Source organism: Sciurus carolinensis, chromosome 3 (assembly GCF_902686445.1).
Source record: "Sciurus carolinensis chromosome 3, mSciCar1.2, whole genome shotgun sequence".
Classification (NCBI taxonomy): Eukaryota; Metazoa; Chordata; class Mammalia; order Rodentia; family Sciuridae; genus Sciurus; species Sciurus carolinensis.
Window position 1 is genome coordinate 86,618,519 of NC_062215.1, and position 25,150 is coordinate 86,643,668.

Here is a 25,150-nt window from a genome sequence, read left to right on the forward strand (position 1 = left end):
GCTGCTTACCTGTCCAACTGTTATTTCTTGTGAGTCTTCCCTACCTTTCACATGGACACCCTCCATCCCCCTTCCCTGTACCCTTAGGCATTGTTTTTAGCCAGCTTGTCATCATGGTGACTAGAATACCTGACAAGAACAACTTAAAAGAGGAAAGACTTATTTTGGCTCATGGTTTCAGAGGGTTCAGTGCATGGTCAGCCCACTCCATTACAGAAACATCATGGTGGAAGGGTGTAGTGGAGGAAAACTACTTGGCTTAGAGCAGCCAGAGAGCGGACAGGGGGCAGGGTATGCTTCCCCCAGTGACCTACATCTCCATCTGGACCCACCTCCCAGCAGTCCCTTTAGGTCTCGATGAATTAATTCACTAATGAGGTCAGAGCCCTTATGATCCAATCATCCCCCACCTCTGAACCTTGCTTATAAGGTTGGGGACCATGCTTATAATACATGAGCTTCTGGGGGGACATTCAAGGTCATAGATGGTTGATTGGTTACCCTTACCCTCTGGGGGTAGATTTGCTCTCTTAAAAACACTACAATTATTGGAACATAGATAAAATCTGTTCTCTGTATCTAGATATCCATATTTGTATCTCTTCGGTGTTACCATATTTCATCATTTACTTTGTTGCTTTCCAGCTCTGTGACCATTAAAGTCACCTGAGTTGGGGGCAGGAAGAACATTAAAAGGGGCAATGGCTGAACCATTCCCTCAGCCTTGTAAAATATATGTGGTGGGTGAGGTACTTTTTAAAATCTCCTCAGTTAATTTTAAAGTGTAAAACAGAGTTAAGAATGGCTAAAGTATCCTTTGACCTTAGCTACATTAATCTCTCCTAGCCTCAGGGTCTACTGTTGAATGGAGATAGTAGTATTTACCTCTGAGTGCTATCACGAGGATTAACCAAGATGATCCATGAGCAGAAATCATAGTAGGTGCACGAGGTAGACAGTCCATGTTGACTGCCATTATTATTGTTCCTGTTCTGCACATCATGGTGCTTTTCATCTCTCAGCTACCTCTACTTGTCCTCTAGAGCACCCACTTGTCTGGTGATAACTTAAGGCAAAGAGACCCAGAAATACAGTGTTTAAATGAAGCAGTGTTTCTCTCTGACAGGATGCTGTCCAGTAGGAGCAGTCCACCAGAGGAGCTATTGTCCACACCGCCACTGGGATTCCAGATACCCCCTTTTTTCTTTCTGTGTTCTGAGGATTGAACTCAGGGGTGTTTTACCATGAAGCTACACCCCTAGTCTTTATTATTATTGTTACTGTTTTATTTCAAGATGGGGTCTAAGTGAGTGAGGGTCTCACTAAGTTACTGAGGCTCACCTTGAATTTGCGATCCTCCAACTGCAGCTTCCCAACTCGCTGGGATTATAGGCATGTGCCACCACTCCCAGCGGATCCCTCCCTTTTGTTGGGTCATTGCATACCCATCTTTCAGCCATGAGAAGTGCCAAGATTGGGGGTGGGGGTCAAAACAATGGGTCAGCCATGTAGATTGTCCTGAAATTAGAGGTCACTTGGCATTTGTTCTCATATGCCCTCGGTCTAAACAGTCTTAGCTTCACATCTAGCTGCAAAAGAGACCTGGACTTTGTACCCAGGTACTCAGTTAAATACTCTGCTACTGTGGGATGAGGGGCGATCAGAATTGATTTTTTATATCTACTTATCTGTATTTATATCTGGGAGATATAAATCATAACTATAAGTATAAATTTGGAGGTTCACAAATGGCATGCAAAGTCCTGGAGGCCTGCTGATCCCCCTGGGTGCCAGCAGTGGGCTTCCTCCTCCTGTCATTCATCCTTGATCTTTATGTCAGTCCCTCGCTAGATATGGCATGGGACTGTCAACTACTTTTTCTGGAGCAACTTCCAAAGTGTGTTTGAGATTCCCTTAAGATTTAGATTATTTTATGTTGCTCTGTTTATTTCTAATAAAGTTATTAAAATTATTGCAGATAACTCATTTAGGTACAGTGTGCATTGAATGAATGGGCAGCAGAGTATTGGGCGTTTTATAACAGCTTTATTGAGGTAGAATTCATATACCATGTAAATTACCCACCTGAAATGTCCTATTCAGAAAGTCTTAGTATATTCATGGAGTTCTAAAATTCATAGCACAATGAATTTTAAGTATTTTCATCACCTCAAAATAAACTTTGTGCCCCTTAGCCATCATCCTCCCTCTACCTCTTCATCTCTCTTTCTACCTCCCCTCCCTCAAACACTTATTTACTTCCTCTCTCTATAGATTTTCCTATTCTGGACATTTCTTATAAGTGAAATCATACTAATTATGGCCTTTGTGACTAGCTTTCATGTAGCATGAATTTTTTTAAGATTCATCCGTGTTAGCATTTCATTCCATTTTATGGCTGAATGGTACCCCACCTTATGAATGTATCACATTTGATCTAATCATTGGTTGATGGGCATTTGAGTTGTTTAACTTTTGGCTGTTAGGAATAAGACTCTGTGAACATTTGTGTACAAATTTTTGTGTGAACAAATGCTGTTATTCTTTAGCACAAACCAAGAAGTGGAAATACTAGGTCAAATGATCACTCTAGCAGTTAGGGAACTGCTAGAGTATTTTCCAAAGCAGTTATACCATTTTATATTCTGTCAAGATAGAGATTGTTTTGTATGGCTCTATTTACTTCTTAGGAAGATAGTAAAGTCACTACAGATGCTTATTTAGGTCCAGTGTTTGTTGAGTGAATCAAGGGCAGTTTTTTTGGGTTGCTTCAGGGTGCTAATGTTTCCATATCCATGTCAACTCTTGTTATTATAGTAATTTTAGTTGATGTGAACTCCTATTTCATTGTGTTTTTGATTTACTTTTCCCTGATGCTTAATGATAATCTCTTTTTTTCTTCATGTCAGTGGAAGTTATTTAACCCCAGCTGTTTTCTGCCTACTGTGTGATGTGTTCATGGGTGTGTGATAACCACCCTTTTCTCTGGGTGGACATTTCCAGAAGCAGTGACTTGGGGTTGTCAGAATGGAGGGTTGTTGTGTGCATGTAGGGTGTGAACATGTCTCATTTGTATATGCCCTCTCTCTCACACGAGGATCTTGGTCCAAGGTCCTGTTCTTAATACTGACTTACCAAGAAAAGGAAAAACCTTATTAATTCTTGGAAACTTACTTAGGCAGGTAATCCTGAAAAAAATAAAAGAAAGAATATGTGAAGAAGTGTAGTCTAAATAATCTGAAGTTATTTGGCCAAATTGTGACAGGAAATTTTATGACATTGTTTGTACTTGGCAACGTACTTTTATATGCTTTTCTTGTTAACTTCCATTACTTCCATAGTATTTATACATGAGCAATAATGTAGTGCCAGGTTTCCATTTAGTAAGTCCTTGAGGCCTGTGGAAGTGCTTTTTCAGAGGGGAAAAATAATTTGTTATTTTATTCCTCAGTGTTGACTCATGGGATTTCCTATGCAGAACACAAATGTGGTACTATTGGTGATTCTGTGCCTTTTAAATACCTAGAAACACAATGGTAGAAATGATCTTGAATCAGAAGGCAAAGTCCCAGGTTGACCATTCACAGTGTCTTGCACAGGGAAGGTGCTTGACGAATTTTGTTACATCAGTAAATGAGGATGGCACTTCATTTCTCAAGGCTGCAGTTTCATGAATCAAGAGTTAAAGTAAGGGAAGGTCTAGCAAGTATGGTTTCAGAAGTCTCTTGCAGCTCCAGAATTACTCCTTGCGATGACAATTGCATTCCCAGCTTTTGAGAATAAAAAATATAAGAAAATATAATAAGTGTTTTCAAAGTATCCAGTACCAGCTGAGCATCCCTAATCTGAAGTCCACAATGCTTGAAAATCCTGTTTTTTCATTATTGCCATGATGTCCCCAAAATTTCAGATTTTGAAATATTTTGGATTTGAGATTTTCTCATGAGGAATGCTTAACCAGAAGTTTGTGCAGTATTCCAAAGTCCGAAAATCTCTGAAATTTTAAATACTTCCAGGCATTTTGGAGAAGGGACACTCAAGCCGTGTACTCTCTGGGATAGAGTCTTGCCTATTAACCACATCTTGGCTACCCAGTTCCTTTGGTGATCAAGGACATTCCCACTACCGTAGTGTCTTCTGCTTGATATGTATACATGACTCAGTTTTAGAAATTAAATCACTTTTATCATAGTGCAACTGTGAAGCAGCCCTAAAAGAGTATTTGCAAGCTGAGAATGACCGGTGAGGTCACTTTAATGGGCAACTGTATTTTACCGTGACTGATTTCTGTCGGCTTTATTGCTCTTTGCTCCTGCTGCCAAGCCAACTGATGGAGATGCTGGCGAGAACTGAGTCTCAAGCGTGGAGATCCAGTCAGCTCCTGGTTATTGCTGAGCAGCTGGGGCAGTACGGGTTCACATGGGTGCACTTTGCTAGGGCCTTCTGATAAGTGTGGCTGCATGACATATAAGACATGCCTGGAGAAATGCCACCTTGTCCTACACACAGGACAGAATCTCTGGAGACCTTTTATCCTTGGAGCAGGAACTATGAGTGAGGTGCCATTGGGCTGAATGGAGTCTTTGCTCATGTGGTTGGTGATCCCAGCTGTTGGCACAGGAATTGGGTGAGAAGGTCAAACTTGATTTCCTCACACTTCAGCCATCGTCATTTTTGAAGTTTGAGAGTTTTTTTTTTTTTTAACTCATTCTTCTATCTTCCCCTTCCACCCTCATTTTTCTCTCCCTCTAAAATAGTCACAGTGAGGGAATCAGACACTTTCCACCTCTGAGACGCCTGTCGGGTTCTAGATAAAAAGTCAATGACACTATGTTCTGTAAAAAGTGTCACTTCAAATATTTGTCATCTTTACTATTATTGATGTACAGAAAAGTGAGCCTTGGCAGAGCAGGCTCTCTTCATGGTAGAGCAACTTTCACTTTGAATACCTGCCTTTGTGTGGTGCTGACTTTCAGATACCTGTCCCCTCCCTACCACCTGCTGTCTTCCATTTCTTCATCACTTTATCATCGCCCTCAGCTGATCGAGTTTCTTATGTACCATCCCATCTATAAGCACCATTGAAATCAGGATTGAGGCTGACATCCCAAGCTCTTTGTTTTGGAGATTCTTTTTGTGACCTTATTTCCAGATCTCTTTGATTCAGCAGGAGGACTGGTTATCACTAACATACGTGTGTAGTAGATGCTTTATAACACTGCACAGTCAGCAGTTAATGCCTTAAAAATACATATGTGTGTATGTTGAACTTGGCAGTTAGAAGATCAGTCGTATGGTACTTGGTGAACCTTGCATTTGACTTGTGAAAGTATCAGGACTGTTAACAAATGAGTCATTAAGATACCAAGAACCACAAGCCTCTCTTTTTAAATTCCAAGAAGCTTTACTTATCAGCAATCTACATCTCCTCTCCCAGCAGAAAAGGGTCTTCTCCCACTGCTGCCCTTCCTGCTGTTTGCCCCATATCCAGCCCAGGTTCCCTAGGCTGGGTGCAGCATGTGGCCCACAACTCAGAGTTGCTGGGCCAGTGATTAGGAGTGAGGCTCGCCTGGCCCGTTTGTCTGTGATACTTTCTCTCCTCTCCACTTCATTGGAAATTGATCACGTCTCTTCTTTTTACATTTGTTCATTTTGAAAAAAACCTGTGGAGTTTGGACCCTGACAAAAATCCTGTCCCCTCTCCGCAGGAGGCTGACAGGTCCCTCCTTCACTGTTACACAGGGTCCCCACCTCACACATTGGACCCCTCCTCCCACATGAGGTCCCTTCCTCCACACAACGTGGTCACCTCCTAGAGGGTGCAGACTGTGTCTAATGAGGACCCAGCATTGACATTTCAGCACACAGCAGGCAGCAGGATTGCATTGACTTGACTGAGTTTGGAGGTTGGTGCTGAGCATTTTAAAGGTTCTCCTTTCCCATCTATAAGATGAGGTCACCATCTCCCTTCTTTTACGTGTGGTAATGTATGCGACAGCACTCCGGAAAGACAAGGTCTGCATTAGCCTGTTGGTATCCTCCATCCACCTTGGCTTCCTGTTTTGCATCATCCTATTTCCATTTCCTCCATCCCTTTGAGACCATCTTTATTCTTTATTCCTGCCCTTACTTTTCTCCCTTCCGTCCTCAGATGGGGAGGAAAGCATGAGTGGAAAAAAAAAATCTATCTGGTTCTGTATCGTTGTTTCCTCTCAGTTGTGTGTTTAAAATGCTGCTCTTGCCCTGTGCACACATCTCCCAATGTAGCTGCATTTGTGTGGCAGTCAGGAGATGCTGCCCACCCCTTATACGAGCACCCATCTGTGTGTGTGAACCATGTCTTTTGCTACCACTACCTCTGTGTTGTGTGTTCTTCCCAACTCTAAGCATGTTCTCTTAGATTAAACCAAGTACCCAAGCACTTTGTGGGTACCAGTGACTGATAAAACAGCAGAATTTTCACACCTATGTAATCTGCCTGTTCTGTTGATACCTGGTTGACAGTTCTGTAGAATCAGTACAGAGGTGAAGTTTTGGGTGAACCACAATGATGTAGCTTGGCCCTCATGAAGGTGAGGGATGAAACTGAATCCTCAACAACAGTTAAGAACTGAGTCTTGTTGCTTATGTTAACATCTCTTTGTATTTCTTTGCCCTTTCATGGTATGGAAAGAAAAATGGCAGGAGGGAGAGCTTGGGTGAATGGCAGGGAGAAAATTCTAGTAACTTATCTTAGCAGGATCTGTCACTCTCTTTTGAAGGGACCTTGTCTATAGAAAACACAGGTGGCCCCTGAAAAGCAGTAGCATTAAACTTTTTTGGCCTCAGATTTTGTTTCTTAACCACACTCAGATCACAGACTCTTCCACAGGTTGGAAAGTTCTCCATGAGTACAAACTAATGAAAATATTTACTGAGTTTTTGTCCTTGTGATGGAAACAAAATGGAGAGCTGTTCTCTGAAAAGAAGCTCAGGATCCTCAGGAGCTGTGCAGTGATGGAGGGTCCTGCCCATGTGATCCTTGGTTGGATTCAGGGAGCAGCTCTGCCCATGTTGGTGGGTTGGGACTTCTGTTTTTCCCACTCTCAAATTCCTACCCCACAGCCTGGAGCACACTGGAGCCTTTGGAAACCCATTGTCTATTCAGAACCATCACTGTGTCACTCAATAATAGTAGGAAATTCGTCTACAAAGGAGTAGAATCACAGAGGAGAACCTGTTAGATTCATTGATAAACTGCCAAGAGTAACCAGTAACCAGTAACCTCTGGTCTCTGAACTCCTGACCCAAACACTCTGCAAGTAGGATGGTATCTATGTTGGGGTCGGGGGCATTTCCCCTTGTCAATATCCTCTAAAATGTCTGATCACCCCATCCTGGGACTGTTGTAGACTCTTCTTATTTTCTCAGGACCTCTGCTGCTGCTTATTGGCTTGTTAAATGTTGCCCAGCAAAACCAGGATTTACAACAGTGATGGGGTCATAGTCATTGGGAAGCTTTCTGTATTCTTTGGTGAAGCAGTCTGTGCATTAGTGATTTCTGTGCCCAAGCAAGTAGGACAGAGGAGCTATAGGCAGAGCCGCTACCTCAAGCATGAAGAAACATAAAGAATGCATTTCCACAGTGGCTGAACCAGGCCAAACTCTTGACCAGTATTAATTTCCTTAGTAAGAGCTGGATAAAATAAGCCATAGTCATTCACCTCTCATTTTATAGATCACAAAGCAGAGACTCTGATAAGCTAGGTAACTTCATTTTGACTACTGTAGACACTGTCTCTCATCCCTGATGAGGTGGATATTTCATCCTTTGGAGATGTCTCAATGAAACACTGGATCAAGAAGTCATGAATTTCTGTTGCAGGCTTTCAAAAGATGTGGCTTTTGAGGATTAGGTATAGCTAAGATCCTCTGTAATGCTAACTTCTTGTATTCCCAGTAAACCACCAAGGTATTATTTATCAAATAATTTTGCAATTTGGGATCTAATTTCTGATTAGTCCATTATATAGAAAACCACTGGCAGTAAATAAGGGTGACATTTTCCAAACTTTTCTGGAAAATAGAGATCCAAAATGAGAAAGAAGCATGTAGATGTAGAATTGTCTAGATTTCCAGTCAGCACTATCATTGTTACAGAAAAATTTGTTTATAACCATCCACTTCCTAAATCTTTCACCATTCATTGCTCCACCATTCCTTTAGGAAAAGACCAAAGTCCTTACCATGGCATTTGAGGTCCTTCCTGTGTGGGCATGGCCTGTCTCATCTGCCTCACCTCTCAGTACCTCACATGTCTTCATTCCAGCCTAAGTGGGTCGCTCCTTTTGGACCCACCTCAGTACTTTGAAAGACATCTTTAAATTGTCTGTCTGGCTCATTGCCACTTCATCCTCACATCTCAGCTGAGGTAGTGCTGGATCTCAGCAGCCTCCTGGGCCTTTGGAGACTGAGTTGCATCTCCTGCCTTGCCCAGTCCTGAATCGTGTCAGCTACACTGCTCAGTTGCTTGTTCACTGTTCATCCTTAGATTGTAAGCTTCTTGTGAGAATGCTGCTCTTTTTAGTTTTGATTCTATAGTTACCAGGGAGAGGAATCTACTTTAACTAGTTACTATAAAAGGGATTCATGATGAGAAAATATATAAAGCAATAAGGAAATCTTGGTGGAAATCTAAGATCTGTAAGGAACTGTCCCTATTGGAACCACAGTGGGATTCCTCAAGATGGCACAGGTGTTTTGTGACTCTCTGCTCCTCTGTACCCGAGTTCTCTTCACCTTCTTTCTCCTGTTGGTTTCTTGAGCTCATGCACATGACTGCGTGAAGTTCGTGTATGACCTCACCTTGCCTGTGTGGCCTCCAATGGCCCCACACCCCTGGTGGGCCCTTCTAATCTTATGGCTTTATTTCTTGCTCCTCATTCATTAGATTCTGTTTCTTATTTGCAAATTTCCAAGCAAGCACCCCAGTTAGCCTACTCACCCTTTGAAGCGAAGGCACACCAGTCGAGGTCATCTTGTAGGTGGGCTCTCCTGGAGTCAGATCTTCGCCATAGACCAATCAAACATGTTTGGAGCTGGAGAGGCTCTATGGGTCAGAACTTGGCTGCCATGATGGGCATCTCTTATTTTGGTCTCTCTGTGGACAGGGATGTTAGGTATTTGTATTTTATGGACTTCATGGTATACTTTGTTGTTTTCCATTCTTTTTAGATATCATTAATGGAGCTCAAGAAAAATGTGTATTGCCTCCTATGGATGGCTACCCCCACTGCGAGGGGAAGATCAAGGTAAGACTGAAGCCACACCTACTCATTTCCATCATCCTCCATCTTTTTCCCTCCTAGAGGTACAAATGGACACGTGAGCCCTTGAAGTGAGTCATTTAAGGGGTGCCTCCATCCTTTAGTATTGCACTGTGACCATAATGACCCTTCTCTGCTTATGCCAACCCATGGAGTTAGTCAACATTGGCTCTCACTGGTCAACTGGAAGAGCCTGGGCTACTTCAGGTGCCATACCATCTTTGAAGCTGCTCTCTTTCCCAGTCTCTAATGTGGGGGTCCTCCTGTGAGTGTTACTTAGAGACCAACTGCCCTCTGCCTAACCCCCTGCTCAGGCTGCAGTTTCAATGACACATTTGCATTTGTGGTGAGTATCCACAAATGGCCAGGGTTAGCTGTTTTCTTATAGATTGGATTAGTTACTTTTGCCTTCTTTTACTTTCTATTATTTGCACCCTTGAATTTAAATAGCAGCTTTTCTTATTATTATTAAATAAGGGTTGCAGAGCATTTGCCAGAGCACATGGAATTTGCACAGAGATACTTGGTTACTTTTTGGTCATTTTTTAAAACTTTTTACTGCTATAGATCAAACCCATACCTCATGTATGCTCTAATACTGAGCTGTAGCCCCAGCCCAACATTTTATATTTTTTAAAAAATCTGTAGAGACAGTAAAGAGATCAGTGGTCACTAGGGGATTGGGGGATGGGAGAGGTGATCAGGTAAAGCAGAAGGTATTTTTAGGGCAGTGAACTATCCCATATGGTAATTTCATGGTGGAGGCATGTTATTATACATTATCTAAGGCTAAAGAATGTACAACACCAAGGGTGAACTCTAATGTAGATGATGGTCTTGTGTTGATAAGGATGTGTTGATGTAGGTCATTGATTACAGTAAATATAACATTCTGGTGCAGGATGTTGATGGTGGGGGATGGGGAGAGAGGTACATAGGACCTCTGTACCATCCACTCACTTGCTGTGAACCTAAAACTGCTCTAAAAAATAAAGTCTACTTTAAAAAAGGAAATTATATTTGTTTGTCCTGCCCAGTAGCTTTTAGGGAGAAGTTTCAGTTTAGGTCTGCAGTTAGGACTGTGAGACCAACCTGGGACACACTTGCTGGTCTCCTTTGGGGACATCGGTAGTTGCTCACCCATGCCCACATTGCACTCGGCCCACCTGCACACACTCTGCATTCCAGGCACTGGTGAAATCCTAGTTTCCAGAGGATGTGCACTTGGCCCTGATAAAACTCACCTAAACATGGCTTCTCCTGGCCTTGCTCTACCCTAAGCACCCGGCTCTGGCCCAGTTCAAGCCAGTGTCTACTTGTTGGTATCCCAGGAGCTGAATGTCTGGTCATCTTGGCTCAGCAACCCCCTTGCTCTGTCTCTTGGCCACAGTTTGAACCATTCCCCCTGCTACCACCCTTCACACCCCCACCTTTTCTGAGCAGATGGGTAGGGAACTCAGGGAATGGAGAGCTGAAAGGTGTTCTCTGCCCTTGTCATTTCAGTGGATGAAAGATATGTGGCGCTCGGATCCCTGCTACGCAGACTATGGAGTGGATGGGTCCACCTGCTCTTTTTTTATTTACCTCAGTGAGGTGAGTAGCTAGCTTCCTGTGGCTCCTGGGGGTGCATGTGGTTAAGCTGTTTAATGCCTAAGCCTGGAATTTGAAAAGTTTCAAAATGCATGTCGTTTTTATAGAGGACCTGTGGCCCCTTCTCATTATTCTCCCCACCTCTCCAAGAAGATTTTTTTCCCCCTTAATGGAAAATAGGCTTGAGTTAGCTGTTCACTTTTTTCTTCCACTTTTTCCTATTGTGGTGCAAAACAGGTATTGTGAGATCTGCCATCTGAACCATTTTTAAGACCAATTCAGTGGCATCAAGCACTTTCACATTGCTATGCAGCCATTCATCTCCAGAATCGCTTTCATCTTGCACAACTGAAACTCTGTACCTATTAAGCACTCACCCCACACCCCTGTCCCCTAGCACCTAGCCACCGTTCTATTTTCTGTCTCTTTGAACCTAACTATTCGAACAACAGAATCATACAATTTGGCCTTTTGCATCCAGCTCATTTCACTTATCTTCAGGGTTCATCCAAATCATAGCATGTGTTAGGGTTTCCTTCCATTTTAAGACCAAATAATACTTCATTGTGTGCATATACTACCACTTGTTTCTTTATTCACCTATCCGTGAACACTTGGTGATTGTGAATAACGCTGCTCTAAGCATGGGTGTACACATTTCTCTTCAATACCTTGCTTTCAGTTCTTTGGCAGGTATAGACCCAGAAGTGGAATTATGGGATCATTCAATAATTCTGTTTTAAACTTGAGGACCTACCATACTGTTTTCCATGACAGTTGTACCACTTTACATTGCCACCAAGAACAAGGGTTCCAGTTTCTCCATATGTTCACCAGTCCTTGTTGCTCTCTGTGTTTTTGATAGCAGCCATCTTAATGGATGTGAGTGGTAATTCATTGTGGTTTTGTTTTGCATTTCCTTGATTAGTGATACTGAGCTTCTTGTCATGTGCGATGGCCAGAGTTGGCTGTTTTCTTATAGATTGGATTAGTTACTTTTGCCTTCTTTTACTTCCTCTTATTTGCACCCTTGAATTTAAATAGCAGCTTTTCTTATTATTATTAAATAAGGGTTGCAGAGCATTTTCCAGAGCACATGGAATTTGCCGTAGGCTTCAGTGATCTCCATTTCACCTTTAGGAAAGTCAAGGAGTAGAAAGGTGTTAGGTTTATCCAGAAGGAGCTGCAGGGGAAGAGCCTCCTAGGGAGCCAAACCCTGCTGTTTCTCCTTCTCCCACTGATGGACAGGCCAGCCCTAGGGGCTGATGAAACAGGTGTAGGCCAGTTTCAGAGGATGCAGCTCAGTGGGCTCTCTGCTGCCATTTCTTTTTTGTTCTTTCCTGTTATCATGTGCTGTTGATATTGCCCTTTAGCCATCGTTAACAGCTCCCTGGTGATCCATGGAGAATGACTCCAATTTTGAGGCTAAATTAAATGCTTTTACCATAGTTTTCTTTGTGGTGTTATGGGGCAAGTTCCCATCACAGAGCCAAGGCCACCACAGTGGTCCTTTCTCGCTGGTTCTTAACGATCACATCAGAAAGATTTCAGACGTGTCTCTCGGAGTAGCAGGCATGCATTCGTTGAAGGGATAGGAAAAGGGGACACTCAAGGGAGAGAGTGGGTCCTGTAGAGGAGAGGGACAAAACACCCCTTATGCCCTGCAGTTTCATTGGGGGTCCCAGGGAAGTTTCTGAGAGTCCCACCCTTGTGTACCTCTTGACTTTTGACTGACAGCAGGATGATATCAGACTTCTAAGTCCCCATTGTGCATGGTAAAGGTCCAGGGTAATGTTAGGTCCCTTTGGTCCATGTTGACCAGTTCTATTTGGACCCTTTTGTTATAGATTTTGTGGTTAAGGTGAATTATCATTACCTCCCTGGGTTCTGGAACCTGGTCTGTGTAACGGTCACAAAGGTCCTCCCTTCAGGTTAACTGGTGTTCTTCTTTTAAGCATTTTGGGTCCACATTTCTTCTGCAAATAACCAGTTGTTTGCTGAGTAATGTAAAATATCTTATTGACGTAAGCCAAGAAGGGCTGCGGGTGAATTACTTTTTAAAATAAAACACAGGAAGGTCAGCTCGGTAGGACCAGTTTATAAGAATGACCCCTTAACCTCTATTGCCACCATATTCCCTGTCAGTAGGATTCAGGTGCCTCTCTTTCCTGTGTCATAAAGTAACAGGGACAAACCTCTTTTGAGTATAGAAACCAGGCCAGTATTGGTATCAACCATGTGTCCCTGGATTCTGTGGAGTTTACTCCTCTTTTAGATCTCCCTCTTTCTTTAGTACATTCAAATCAGACTTTTCTTTTTCTTTTTTTGGCACAGTGCAGGGAATCAAACCCAGGGCTTCTTATATGCGTGGCAATCACTCTACCACTGAGCTACACTTTCATCCCCACAAACTTTTTTTAAAAAATGTTTTTTAACAAGTTGTTCAGTGGCCACTCCATAGCCATCATGAGAAGCTCAGAGCCAAAGAGTTAAAAACCTCTTGAAAATTAAAAGTTCAAGAGTTGAGCTTGTGGTGTTCCTCATTAGCAGGCTGCTATCAAATGCATTTTTATTTTATTTTTATTTTATTTTTATTTTTATTTTACTAGGAACTGAATCTCTACCACTGAGCTACATCCCCAGGCCCGCCCCCACACCCTTTTTAAATGTTGAAACAATTGCTGAAGCTGGCCTAGAACTTGCGATCCTCCTGCCTCAGCCTCCTGAGTCTCTGGGATTACAGGCATGTGTCATGCACCTGCCTGGTTATCTGTGTGCATTTCTTATTTCTGTCTTGGGTGGCCTGTGGCCACTCGTTTCCTCCTGTGGGGGTGGGGGGTAAGGTTTGGGGCTACAAGTGAGCCTTCATTCCAGTGAGAAGTCAATTAGAAGTACCTTTCCTGCTCTGAGGGAAAGGCTCTTCATCCAGTTTAATTTTCAAGTTTTCTTCCTCTTTCCCTGTGATAGAATGTAGCCAGAATCCAACTGTGCACTATGATTGACCAACTGAGCCAATTTCATGCCTTCCCAAGAGTTTGTACCATGGAGTGGACTGAGGAGAGAATAGAGGATTTTACATTCCCACATCGGCTTCCTCTCCATCTCCTGGGCAGGAGCTGGGCAGGTGTGGGGTAGCAGTTAGGACCACTAGAAGGTGGGTGCAGTGTTGCACGCCTGTAATCCCAGCAATTCAGGAGGCTGAGGCAGGAGGGTTGCAAGTTCAAAGCCAGCCTCAGAAATTTAGTGAGGCCCTATGAGACCCTGTCTAATAATAAAAAATTATGGGGATGTGGCTCAGTGGTTTAGTGCCCCTGGGGTCAATCCACAGTGCCAAAATAAAATTTTAAAAAACCTGCTAGAAAGGGACTGCAATTATTCATAACCTGTTCCTTTACTTTGTGACCAATGCCCCATCCCCATTCCCAGTGGAAGAAGGATATAGCTGAAAGGAAAGAAAAGCAAGGTTCTCAGGAAGCAAAACTGAGAGAAAGGCTGGACAGACTGGGCTCTGCGTGGGTCACTTATACTTACTATGAAGATGAAGTGTTTCCTTTCAGGACCTGACTCTTGTAGTCACAAGGTGTGGAATGGGAATTCATTACTCAATTCCACTCTTTTCTGCAGATGATCAGGTTTTTCCTTGGGTTCAACCAAATTCCGCTGAGTGAACACTTATGGAACATTTGTCCTTACTCATCTATTGTCGGCTACAGAGAACTCATTTTCTGGCCTCCATGCTGTATGCTCGTCCTAAGAGTCAAATGGGCAAGGAAGAAGATGTAAATAATGATCCGGGAAGGGTGGAGATGGTTTCTCTTGGGGGAGAACTACGGACCTCTTTTTAAAATTTTACTCTGAAAATATCACTGAACCAGGACTTTAATTTTTATTTTTTAATCAGATCATCATAAAAGTACCAGATGAGAGAGTTCAAGAGTTTCACTGGTATGGTCACTTTAATAGGATTACTGCCTTAAGAGCCTCATAACTGAACTTCAGCATCCATTTCTCCTGTTTTCTAAGTTTTGTGATTCGGGGAAAGTTCCTTTAGTAACTATTAGCTTACACTTGTCTGTTTTTGAAGGCTCCTACCTTGAGGATGTTGTGAGTATTTCTGTTTCTACAGGAAAGTAGTTAGAGTAGAGCCTAGAAATGGAAGATACTCAATCAACAGAACCTATACTTTTATGATTTTCAATGTCATCGTTATTTGAAGACAGTTGTGGACTCTCACATAGACTCAGACATTATAAGTGGGCTTTTAGTTCCATTTTAGAATTAAAATCAATTTATGGTTCTCACTCACCAAATCTGATTTAACTTTAGAGCCTTTGACATCTGGTAATTTAGAAATTCAGCTGTTCCTTTGATGCTTTTTTTTAAATTGAAAAATAAATTTTGTCTGTGTTCATGCAACATGATATTTTGATAAACATATATATTGTAGAAGACCAAGTCAAACTAGTTAGCATTCGCTTTATTTACCTCACATATTTTTTTGTGGAAAGTACATTTCCCCTTGCCTGCTTATCTCTGGATATGATGCTTGTGTTTGCTTTTGAATTGGGAGCTGGTGTGGTATGGAGTCAATACACCCACTATGATTGTTAATGTGAAACTGGCAAAGATGGTTTCCAAAGCCTATTAATCCCTTCAATTAATTCCTTTCTAGTATTTTAAATCCTAGTTAATACCCAAGTCTTTGTTGGGGTTTGCTGGTCTGGTTTTAGTTTATTTTCTCTCTCTCTCTCTCTCTCTCTCTCTCTCTCTTTCTCTCTTTCTCTCTTTCTCTCTCTCTCTCTTTCTTCCTCCCTCTTCCTCCCTCCTCTCCTTGTTGTTACTTCATTGAACCCTGAAGATTGATAATTTCCTGTATTGTATGCCAAGTGGTAAGATGACCCAGAGGGACATCCTTATTTGGCTTCTGAACTTGATCAACACATGCACAAGTGACTTTTGTTCTATTCTTAATCCTTATTGAAAGAGCCAATTCTTGTTTCTATCTATGTTCAACATTAGAAATTTGACAGATCTCAAAAGGAAATAAAATATCTCTAGTCAGTTGCCAGGTGAGTTTCAGCTTCAGGTGCAATCCCATCTTAGATAGTGGTACTCTTCCTTCTTCCCATGGTTGTCTCAGTGGGCCAGACAGATCCCACTGAATCACAGAATTAGAAACGTCTTCTTTTGCCTTCATAATGTGTGATATACAGATCATTTTTAGTTACTCATTTAGGAAGTGAAGTCATGAGAATGACCCCTTATAATATCCCTCGTGGCTGCTTGTTCTGTGTCTGACACTGCAGTATGGTCTGGAATGTGCAGGACCATTATGGAGTTGCCCTTGTTTTGGGGGGCCTCCAGTGGCAGACAGTAAGAGAAGAATGAAGCATCATTGAGCCCCCACTGCAAGCCAGACACCTCAAATGCCCAATCTCATTTAAACCACCCACCAACTCTGATGGTTAACAGAGACCCAAGTCATAGATAGCTCAGAGGTCTCTTAGCTGCTCCTTGGTCCCAAGGAAACTCAACTGAGCAAGTAACTTGTAGTACTTGACTTTTATTCAGCCTTATGCTTAAGTCCTCTTGTGTTTGAAATATGGCTCTATTTAGCTAGGTTCAATTAACTGATCTTTATTGCTAGTTTTCTAATACTCCATAACTTTGATACCCCTCTGCTAAAACAAAAGAAACCCCACTATCTTCTCTTGAGGATGTTAACTCATGAAAATCAGGTGTCAGTCATCCCAAGTGGTAGGAGTGAGTGATTCATTAGGCAGTCTTGTATTTCCAGAACATCAGGCAGATCATTTTCTATATCTGTTTTTGTGAGCCATGTAACTACTCCCGTTATAGAGACAGGGCCCCATAAAGTAATTACTCTGAATGTCATTGTTTCAGGTATATTAACTTGGCTGTCTGCAGAGCCTTTTATTGCTATCAGCTTTTATAAAATTTAGTATGAATTTCTTCACCCCTATTGATATTATATTGATGGATGATGCTGATGTACTTGACACCCACACTCTTTTTTTTTTTCATATTGTTGTTTCAGAAGCTAGCAAGCAGCATACTTCTCCAGGTTTCTTAATTTGTTTGTGCTATTTTTTTAAGCACTTGCATTGCCATTGCAAGTATAGTTGGTCTGAAATAATGAAATTATCCAGTGATTGATTGACAGATCTTTAGATGTGTACAAACTATTGCTTCAAATGCCAATCGAGACTGGTACATGTGCACATGTATATACGTGTGCATACATGTGTGTCTCCTTTATAACAGAACAAAAGAAGTAATTTCATGCCTTATCCGTCAATCCATTTCTTATATTTCATGAACAACATGCATAAAGGTCTTTGCCTCTTTCTATTTTCCCTTGGCAATATGTAAAACTAATATTGGCTGAGCATGCTATTAACCTTGAGTTTAAATTCAGCATACTTAATCCTTTGATTAATGCCAAGATTAATGCCCAACAGGAAAGGTTGAGAGCTTAAATGTTTGTGAATGCGAGCATGAAATGAAATCCTAATAACCAGTACAATGATTTGGATTTATGGGCTGTGTTGGCTGCTAAAGATAACTTGGAAATGGTGTCTCACAGACTAATTTGTCAAAGTGGACAGCGATAAAGAATTGACTGTTTAGGTAGCAGGAGCAAACCTGAATGAGAGAAACCTAATATTTGGGGATGGGTCAGGAAGTACTTGAATAATACCACCAGGATGTTGTCTGAGAATTTCAACACACACCTTGTGCATGGTGAGCTGTGTGAAATGGGAAATTCCCCTCTGCCAGCTATGATTTCATGGCAGTAGAGCTGTTGTGAGAAATATGTGATCATGTTCTTTCCGTTTCCTGAGTTCTGCCTTTATTTGTATCTTTTTCATCTGTGTGTATTCATTGCTCTTATTACCTGAGTTTGAAGACATTCTTAGCAAGTGAAGTTTTTTTTTTTTTTTTTTTTTTTTTTTTTTTTACAAAACAGCCCTGAGTTTATAGAACAGTGTTTTTCTGCCTGGTTTCTCTACTCTGTTCCCAACTTCTCTCAAGTTCTTCTCCACGTTGTCCCTGAGTTGTCTGTGAGTTTCAGGTACTATAGCATTTATAGTTAGACAACTTCTGCCCTCCCCCTCCTAAAAATCAGAAGGGGAAAGAACAAGACTTGCCAAGCCTGAAACTACTACTTCTTTCCTTCTTGAAATACATGTGACTAGCAATAACTTCAAATAGTATATCCAATTTGTTTTTTTACACACTTGTAAATATTGTCTATTGTCATTTCTAGTGCATGCCCCAAAGTTCTTTTTAAATTTTTGTTTTATTTATTTATTTTGGGGTAAGGGTGCCAAGGATAGAACTCAGAGGTGTTCAACCACTGAACCACATCCCCAGCCCTTATTTTTTTATTTTGAGACAGGATCTTGCTAAGTTGCTGAGACTGGCTTTGAACTTGTGATCCTCCTGTCTCAGCCTCCCAAGCTGCTGGGATTACAGGTGTGTGCCACCATGCCCAGCAAAAACCTTTATTTCTAAGTTGGTTTACTAGCATCTTGCACTGGTGACCAGAACTTTTTGAACTTTGGTTCTTTTGCTTGTTATCATGCTTTTGTTGTCGTTGTTATCATTACAAAGTCATTGAAGAAACATTTGATACATTTGATTCATTGCTATTATTTTCTTACTGATTGTCAAATTGTCCCTGCACTGGCCAGTGGGAACATATTCATATGTCTTCTGACCTTTTTGACCTGGTAGTTTTCAATATTTTTTTCCCTTTTTATTTTTTGCAGTACTACAGATCGAACCCAAGGCAAACACTCGCACTGAACTCTATCACCAACCCTTAATAGTTTTCTTGTTCCCTGGTTCGATAAGGTCTTCTAGGTTCCTCTTATACTTTTGCTGCCAGACCTGGGAACCAGTCATTTCTTTAGGACTCCTGTTCATTTTAGTGGGAAGTAATGCATAGTCGGGCCACCGGGCACATTCTCTGCCATTGGGTTTTTCTGGGTACTAGGAATATGACAATGAACATATTCCTCATTAACTTTATACTTCATGAAAAGCATAATACATACACACATACATAGTGTGTATGTACACAGCAATAGAATATTACTCAGCTTTAAAGAAGAATGAAATTCTGGCATTTGCTGGTAAATGGGTGGAGTTAGAGAATATGCAAAGTGAATAAGCCAAACCCAAAAAACCAAAGGCCAAATGTTTTCTCTGATATGTGAATGCTAATTCACAATTAAGGGTGTGGGTATAGGGAAGAATAGAGTTACTTTATATTAGGTAGAGGGGAGTGAAGGGAGGGGAAGGGGGATTGGGGAAGGAATGATAGTAGAGTGAAACAGACATTATTACCTCATGTATGACTGCATGACTGATGTGATCCTACAATATGTGTAATCAGAAAAATGAGATTATACTCCATTTATGTATGATCTATCAAAATGTATAAATGTATCCTACTGTCATGTACAACTAATTGTCAGAAATAAAATAATTTTTTTAAAAAGCTTATGCTTTATCAAAGGAGATAGCAACATAAAGTATATAACCTCCTAGACTGTAAGTGCCATAGAGAAAAATAAATAATATAAGACATGCTCATGAGAACTGATGGGGTCATTTTGGACAGTGGGCAGAAAAGAGCCTACTAAAAAGGTGAGGGAACGGTGGTTGAAGGAGGTAAGAGAGAAAGAAGTGCAGACATCTGACAGTGGAGATGGCAAATGCAAAGGCCCTGAGGATCATCCACATCCAAGATTAGTTTCAAGTACAAAAACAGTCATCTCCTAAGAGATTTCCATTTTGTCTCCTGTACAGTGATGCCTGGCATATGTTGATTAAGAGAATGATTGTATTGGAAGCATTTTTTAAATTGACAATAGCCCATTGTTATTATTCTGAGTGACTAACTTCTTTCAGCTATAACCTTCTTTTCTTGAAAAAAAAAGTCACTGCAAAATTTGTAACATTAAAATCTGCTAAGACATTCAGGTTGAAACAGGAAGCAGGGGCATTTAGAGCATGTATTAACAAGTTTAGTATAATGCTCTCTAATATATCTATGAGACAGTGTAAGGGATCAAATTAGACTATTAAAATGGAATGACCCAATTAGAAGGCACAGCTTTCTTGCCAATCTTTTCTCATTATCACTTAGCATTGTTTGCCTACCTCTGGACTCCAGGAAGAATTGCACATTGAACACCAAAGCACTCTATCCTCAGTCTTGACAATGTGACCACCTCCCAAACTTGGGTGACCCTGGCTTTTGATGTGCCCCCTTGTGGATGCAGGCCCGATGGGGCCAGATCTGCCAGTGTGCACCAATAAGTGTACCTAGCACGAGGTGGCATATCTTGAAGTGTGTCTGCATGTGTAACCTGTGTGATTGACTACAAAGGAATTCATTTGCCACCCCTCCTGTGTGAAGGAAAATTGACTTTTCTCCTACCGTGATTTGGGATGGATGCTGGGAACTCTGTGTCATCATCTCATTAGAATCCCACTGGTTTTGTGGCACATTGAAGGCTCACTGCAGCTTCTCTTTGGGTTCTTCTCCTTTCTCATATCCTGAACAGATCTCTTTGGAATCACTGTAGCCCTTGGCTCTCTGCTACATGTAACCAGTTTTGTGTTCATAGTATTTCTGTGTTGGGGCAGCAGTACAGTATTATGATAGTTCCCCCTCCCCTTCAGCCTTGCTTCATGTGGTTTCAGTAACCCAGAATTAAGTACAAATTTAAAGTATTAAATGGAAACTTCCAGAAATAAACACTTCATCAGGTTTTTTGTTTTCGGTTTTTATTTTGTTTTGGTACTGGGGATTGAACCCAGGGGTGCTTTATCATTTGTCCGCATCCCCAGCCCTTTGTATTTTTTTATTTTGAGATAGTTTCCCTAAGTTGCCTAAGGCCTTACTAAACTGCTGCGGCTGACTTTGAACTTGTGATTCTCCTGCCTCAGCCTCCTGAGTCACTGGGATTACAGGCATGCACCACTGTGCCTGCAGTTCATCAGTTTTAAATAACTTTTACTGTAGTGTACTGTTTTAATTGTCCTACTTTATTATTAGAATTGTTCATCTTTTACTATGTTTTATTTATAAATTAAACTCTATCATAGGAATGTATATATAGGAAAACACAGCATATGTGGAGTTTGGCACTATCCATGGAAGGTCTTGGAACACATCTCTTACAGATAAGGAGGGATTAACATGGAAGAACACAAGAGGTGTGATTGCCTGTCTGGATCCCACCACCTAGCTGCATGGCTTTAAGCTTTTGCTTGGGTTTTCAGTCTTAATTCTCCCTATGGCGGTCAAAACGAAAACGCCTTGCCTAACTCACTGTGGTGTTGGCAGGTTCTAATAAAATGAAAATGGCCAAGTGCACCTGAGTTACCCTGAGCATCTTTACTGCACACATCATCTCTTTGTTCATTAACTACTCAGTGGATGTTGATCAGGTACCTACCATGCTTTGGGCACTGTTGGCAGGGGTGGGGATTTGATGACCAGCCAGATGAATTTCCTGCCCTCAGGGAACTTACACTCGGGGCAGCAAACTACAAATAGTAAATCAACACATTCAATAATTTCCACAAGTGGCAAATCCTCTGAGAAAAAATGGGGTGAGCCTTTAGAGTAAACAGGTAAGTAGGTCTAGGAAGGCTTCTCTGAGAAGTTTATGGAGGGGCAGGAGGAAGGACGGCATGGAACACTGGAAGGAAGCATGTTTCCAGTAGGAAAAACAGCAAACACAGATGGCCTGAAGTATGGGGTTACCAGGTAGAATACAGGGTACCCAGTGTCATTTGCATTCAGGTAAACAACAATTTTTTTTAGTGTAAGGGACATACACTAGGATCAAATGTTTATCTGAGATTCACATTTAAGCAGGTTTCCTTGTTCTCTTTTCTTTTCCCAGATCACTATCTTGACCATTTGGGAATGGGCTTGGTATGTTTTTGGACTTGCAAGGAGTTCTGTTTGTATAGAGCAGAGTCAACGAGGCTGATACTGTAAGGGTAGAGGTCAGATTCTGCAGAATCTTTGTATTAATTCCAGGTTGTGTTCTGAGTATGATGAGAAGCCGTTGGAGTGTTCAAATATGTGCAGAGTGTGGGACAGTGTAGGCTTTAAAACAGTCGCTCTTGCTGCTTTGGATAGATGCTAGAGCAACAGCTGGATTCAGGGAACAGTAATTGCTTTCATTGACCTTAGTACGGCTGCATGGAAGGAACACACTAGATGATTTTTAAAGGATGTTATATAGAAGTTTTACACTATAGTATCCTAATATGGCCTAGACTATGTTTATGGGGCTGTAGGAACTATCGTCTGGTTTGTGTGCTTATCAAGTACGACTCAGGTGTGGGAGGGATAGGTGTTATTTTGGGCCTGGCCATGTCTAGTCTCTGTCTTGGTGTCTTCATCTCCATTACACTCTACCTTTCCCCCAAAATTACTTGAACCACCAAGTGAGGTGATGCATGTTGAGGGCTGATCCTCACCCTTGGTTCCTGCTGCTTTCCAACATTTTCCTCTCCTTTGTCTCTTTGCATAACCTTGTCTTCTTTGCATAACCATTCAGCAAGCTGCTGTGACAAATTTATGAACGCAGGTGTTTAGTGCAGAGATGTCTAGATAGTTGAACCACTCACCAGGTGTGCAAGTCTAATGCTGAAACATTAGAAGGTATGGTGAACAGCCAGCAGCATGTGATAGGGAGAAGCCCTTATTAGATTTTTTTAGCATATTTATTAATAAGTAACTTCATTTATTATGTCATTAGTATAACAGATTATTTGTGTGTGTGTAAATGACAGTTTTATTCATTAGAATACAATTGGTCTAACAGAATGATATGAAATTCTCTTTCTGATGTTAAAGGATAATAGAATGGAAAGGGTCACTCTATTCAGCTCCTTTACTTTGTAGGCAAGAAAATGTGCAAAGCATGTTTTGTTACATGCCTAGTTCTTTGCAGAGTTGCACATGTAATCCATTTTGACTAATCCTGGATTCCATCCTCCTTCCCCATTCAGCAACTCTCTTTTCCCTCATAAACTTTGGACTTAAAGTGGAGTGGTCACCCAGGTCCTGCTACTCACTCATAGAGTTTCCTTGGCAACTTTCCTGTGTGCCTTGATTTCCCCCCATGTAGCATGGTGACAGTATTACATCATAGGATCCTCCAGGTATCAAGTGATGTTGTACACACAAAATTTTTGTGTTGGTATTTTTCAGGGAGCCTGACATATTCTCAGCCTAAAGTAAATGATTACATATTTGTATAATAATGTCACTCATGTGTATTCTATTCATTAATGTCTACCATAAAAATTACAATATGCAGATTAAAAAAAGAAAAAATTAAAAGCACCCATAACACAATCATCCAGAGATAATCTGGTTTTTCTTGCACATTTTTTCCAATTAGTTCTGATTATACTTTCCATGTGAAAAATACAGCATGAAATCCTGTAAGTCAGTGATCCACTAAAACAAAACACTTCACATTAATAATGAAAGAAGTGGCTACAACACAGGCTATTGTTCTGTTTTTTTTTTTTTTAATATTACTATAGCATATGCCATATATGTGTAAGACGTGTACATAGCTCTGGAGTCTCGTATTCATTTTTGCAACAACTTTATTACTTCTTTGTTCCCTTTTAAACTCCAACTTGAGCTATATGTGCATCTACCAGCAGTTTCTTTTAAACATAATGAATTGTCCATCCTGTGGACCTTGAAAATAAGCCTGACCTAGTTAGAATTTTTTAGGGACTTGGAAAACGCTTTGATTCACAATCCTCATGATTAAGCTTCAAAACCTTCTTAGTTCAAAGAAGGTTAAATCACCAGGAATTGGAATGTCAAAAACCAAATTGTCTTATTTTATATCTCCTTGCTCAAGAAAAGTGATTGATAGGGCCCTCTCTGGAATACGCATTAATGTTCCAAAGTTCTAGCCTGGCTGGTCTTTGTCTGCTTTGCTGCCTCCTCATTTTGTGTCCTGAGATGAATGCACTAAAAGGATTAGCTCATGTCCAAGGAGTTTTGCCTTCAAATCGAAGGTTATTACAGTAATGGTTCTGCTCCTCTATTGATTGTTGTGTGTGTGTTATTGTGAATTCAGATGGTTTTCCATTTTGAATTTACTCGAGTGCATTACAGGCTATTGTTAAAGATGTCCAGTCCCTTCCCCGGAAGAGGGCTTCAGGCAGAGCTTTCTCAGGCCATTAGAGTTGAACAGAGTTGGGGGTAGACAGTAGGAAGCCCTGCACAGAGGGTAACTACACAGAGTCACAGCTTAAAAAAAGTATGTTCCAGGCAGTATTGGAAGGTTGCCACAATCAAGTGTAGGACATTGGAGTCCTGTTAGCCAGGAGAGGAGCTCTTCAGAATGATCTGAAAAAAGGCCGCATCCAGGTGACCTCCTGGGGTCTACCTTTATTGGAAGGATGCTCTACTGGTGACTTAAGCTCATTAAAGGATCCTGGGCAGATCAGACAGTAAACAAAGTTAGGTATCGGAGTTTGAGTTATTAGCCAAGAGCAAGATTTTTCCTGAATGTTCTTAGTGGTGCTCTTATTTAGGAAAATGTTGTTCATTGGAGGGCTGTTTGCTTCATTACTTGGAGTTACTGCCAGTGCTGGCTTTCTTCCAATCCTGGTAATCAATCCTCTGAGGTTTCAGAAAGAAAGAAAGATTCTGTTTTGTTTTTCCTCTCTCCTGTGGGGTAATTGGTTTACGTATAATTTAATTATTTCATTAACTGGTTGTCCTGTCACTGAGCACAAAAGCAACCTTAAAAATCCCCCCTCCATTCTGTGCTGGAATGTTCAGGATCGATTTTTCCACTGTGCTAAAAGCACATGTATAATGGTGAAATTTCTCCCTCAAAGCTTGGTTCCACCGACTCTCTTTTCTGTGTTTGTACGAAATGCCCTTGGAGCCATGCAAAGTAGTATGCAGTGATTTAGAGTAAGAAAAACTAAGATAAATGATCTGCTTCAAAGAGGAATTAGTCTGGAGGATTCTGTAGGGAAGACGCATTTTAGATCACCTTGGAACGTATTTTCATAGAGCAAATCTTGGAAAATTCTGGGTACGGAGGAGTGAGGGGGAGTGTCCTCTCTCAATATCGGTCCCACTAATGTGTCTCCTTTGAGTTGATTTTCTTTATTCATAGTCTTGTTTCATCTTTCCCCAGCATGCTCTT

At 41.2% G+C, this 25,150-nt stretch overlaps 1 protein-coding gene across 7 annotated transcripts in view; it reads left to right on the top strand.

Moving 5' to 3' along the window:
• The window catches only part of Mgat5 (alpha-1,6-mannosylglycoprotein 6-beta-N-acetylglucosaminyltransferase), a 321,612-nt gene that overhangs the window by 172,948 nt on the left and 123,514 nt on the right, over positions 1–25,150 (top strand). For all 7 annotated transcript variants that reach the window (XM_047544029.1, XM_047544030.1, XM_047544028.1 and 4 more), the window contains 2 exons: positions 9,214–9,290; positions 10,809–10,898. In XM_047544029.1, coding sequence (XP_047399985.1) covers positions 9,214–9,290; positions 10,809–10,898 — 167 coding nt within the window. The remainder of the gene's footprint in view (positions 1–9,213; positions 9,291–10,808; positions 10,899–25,150) is intronic.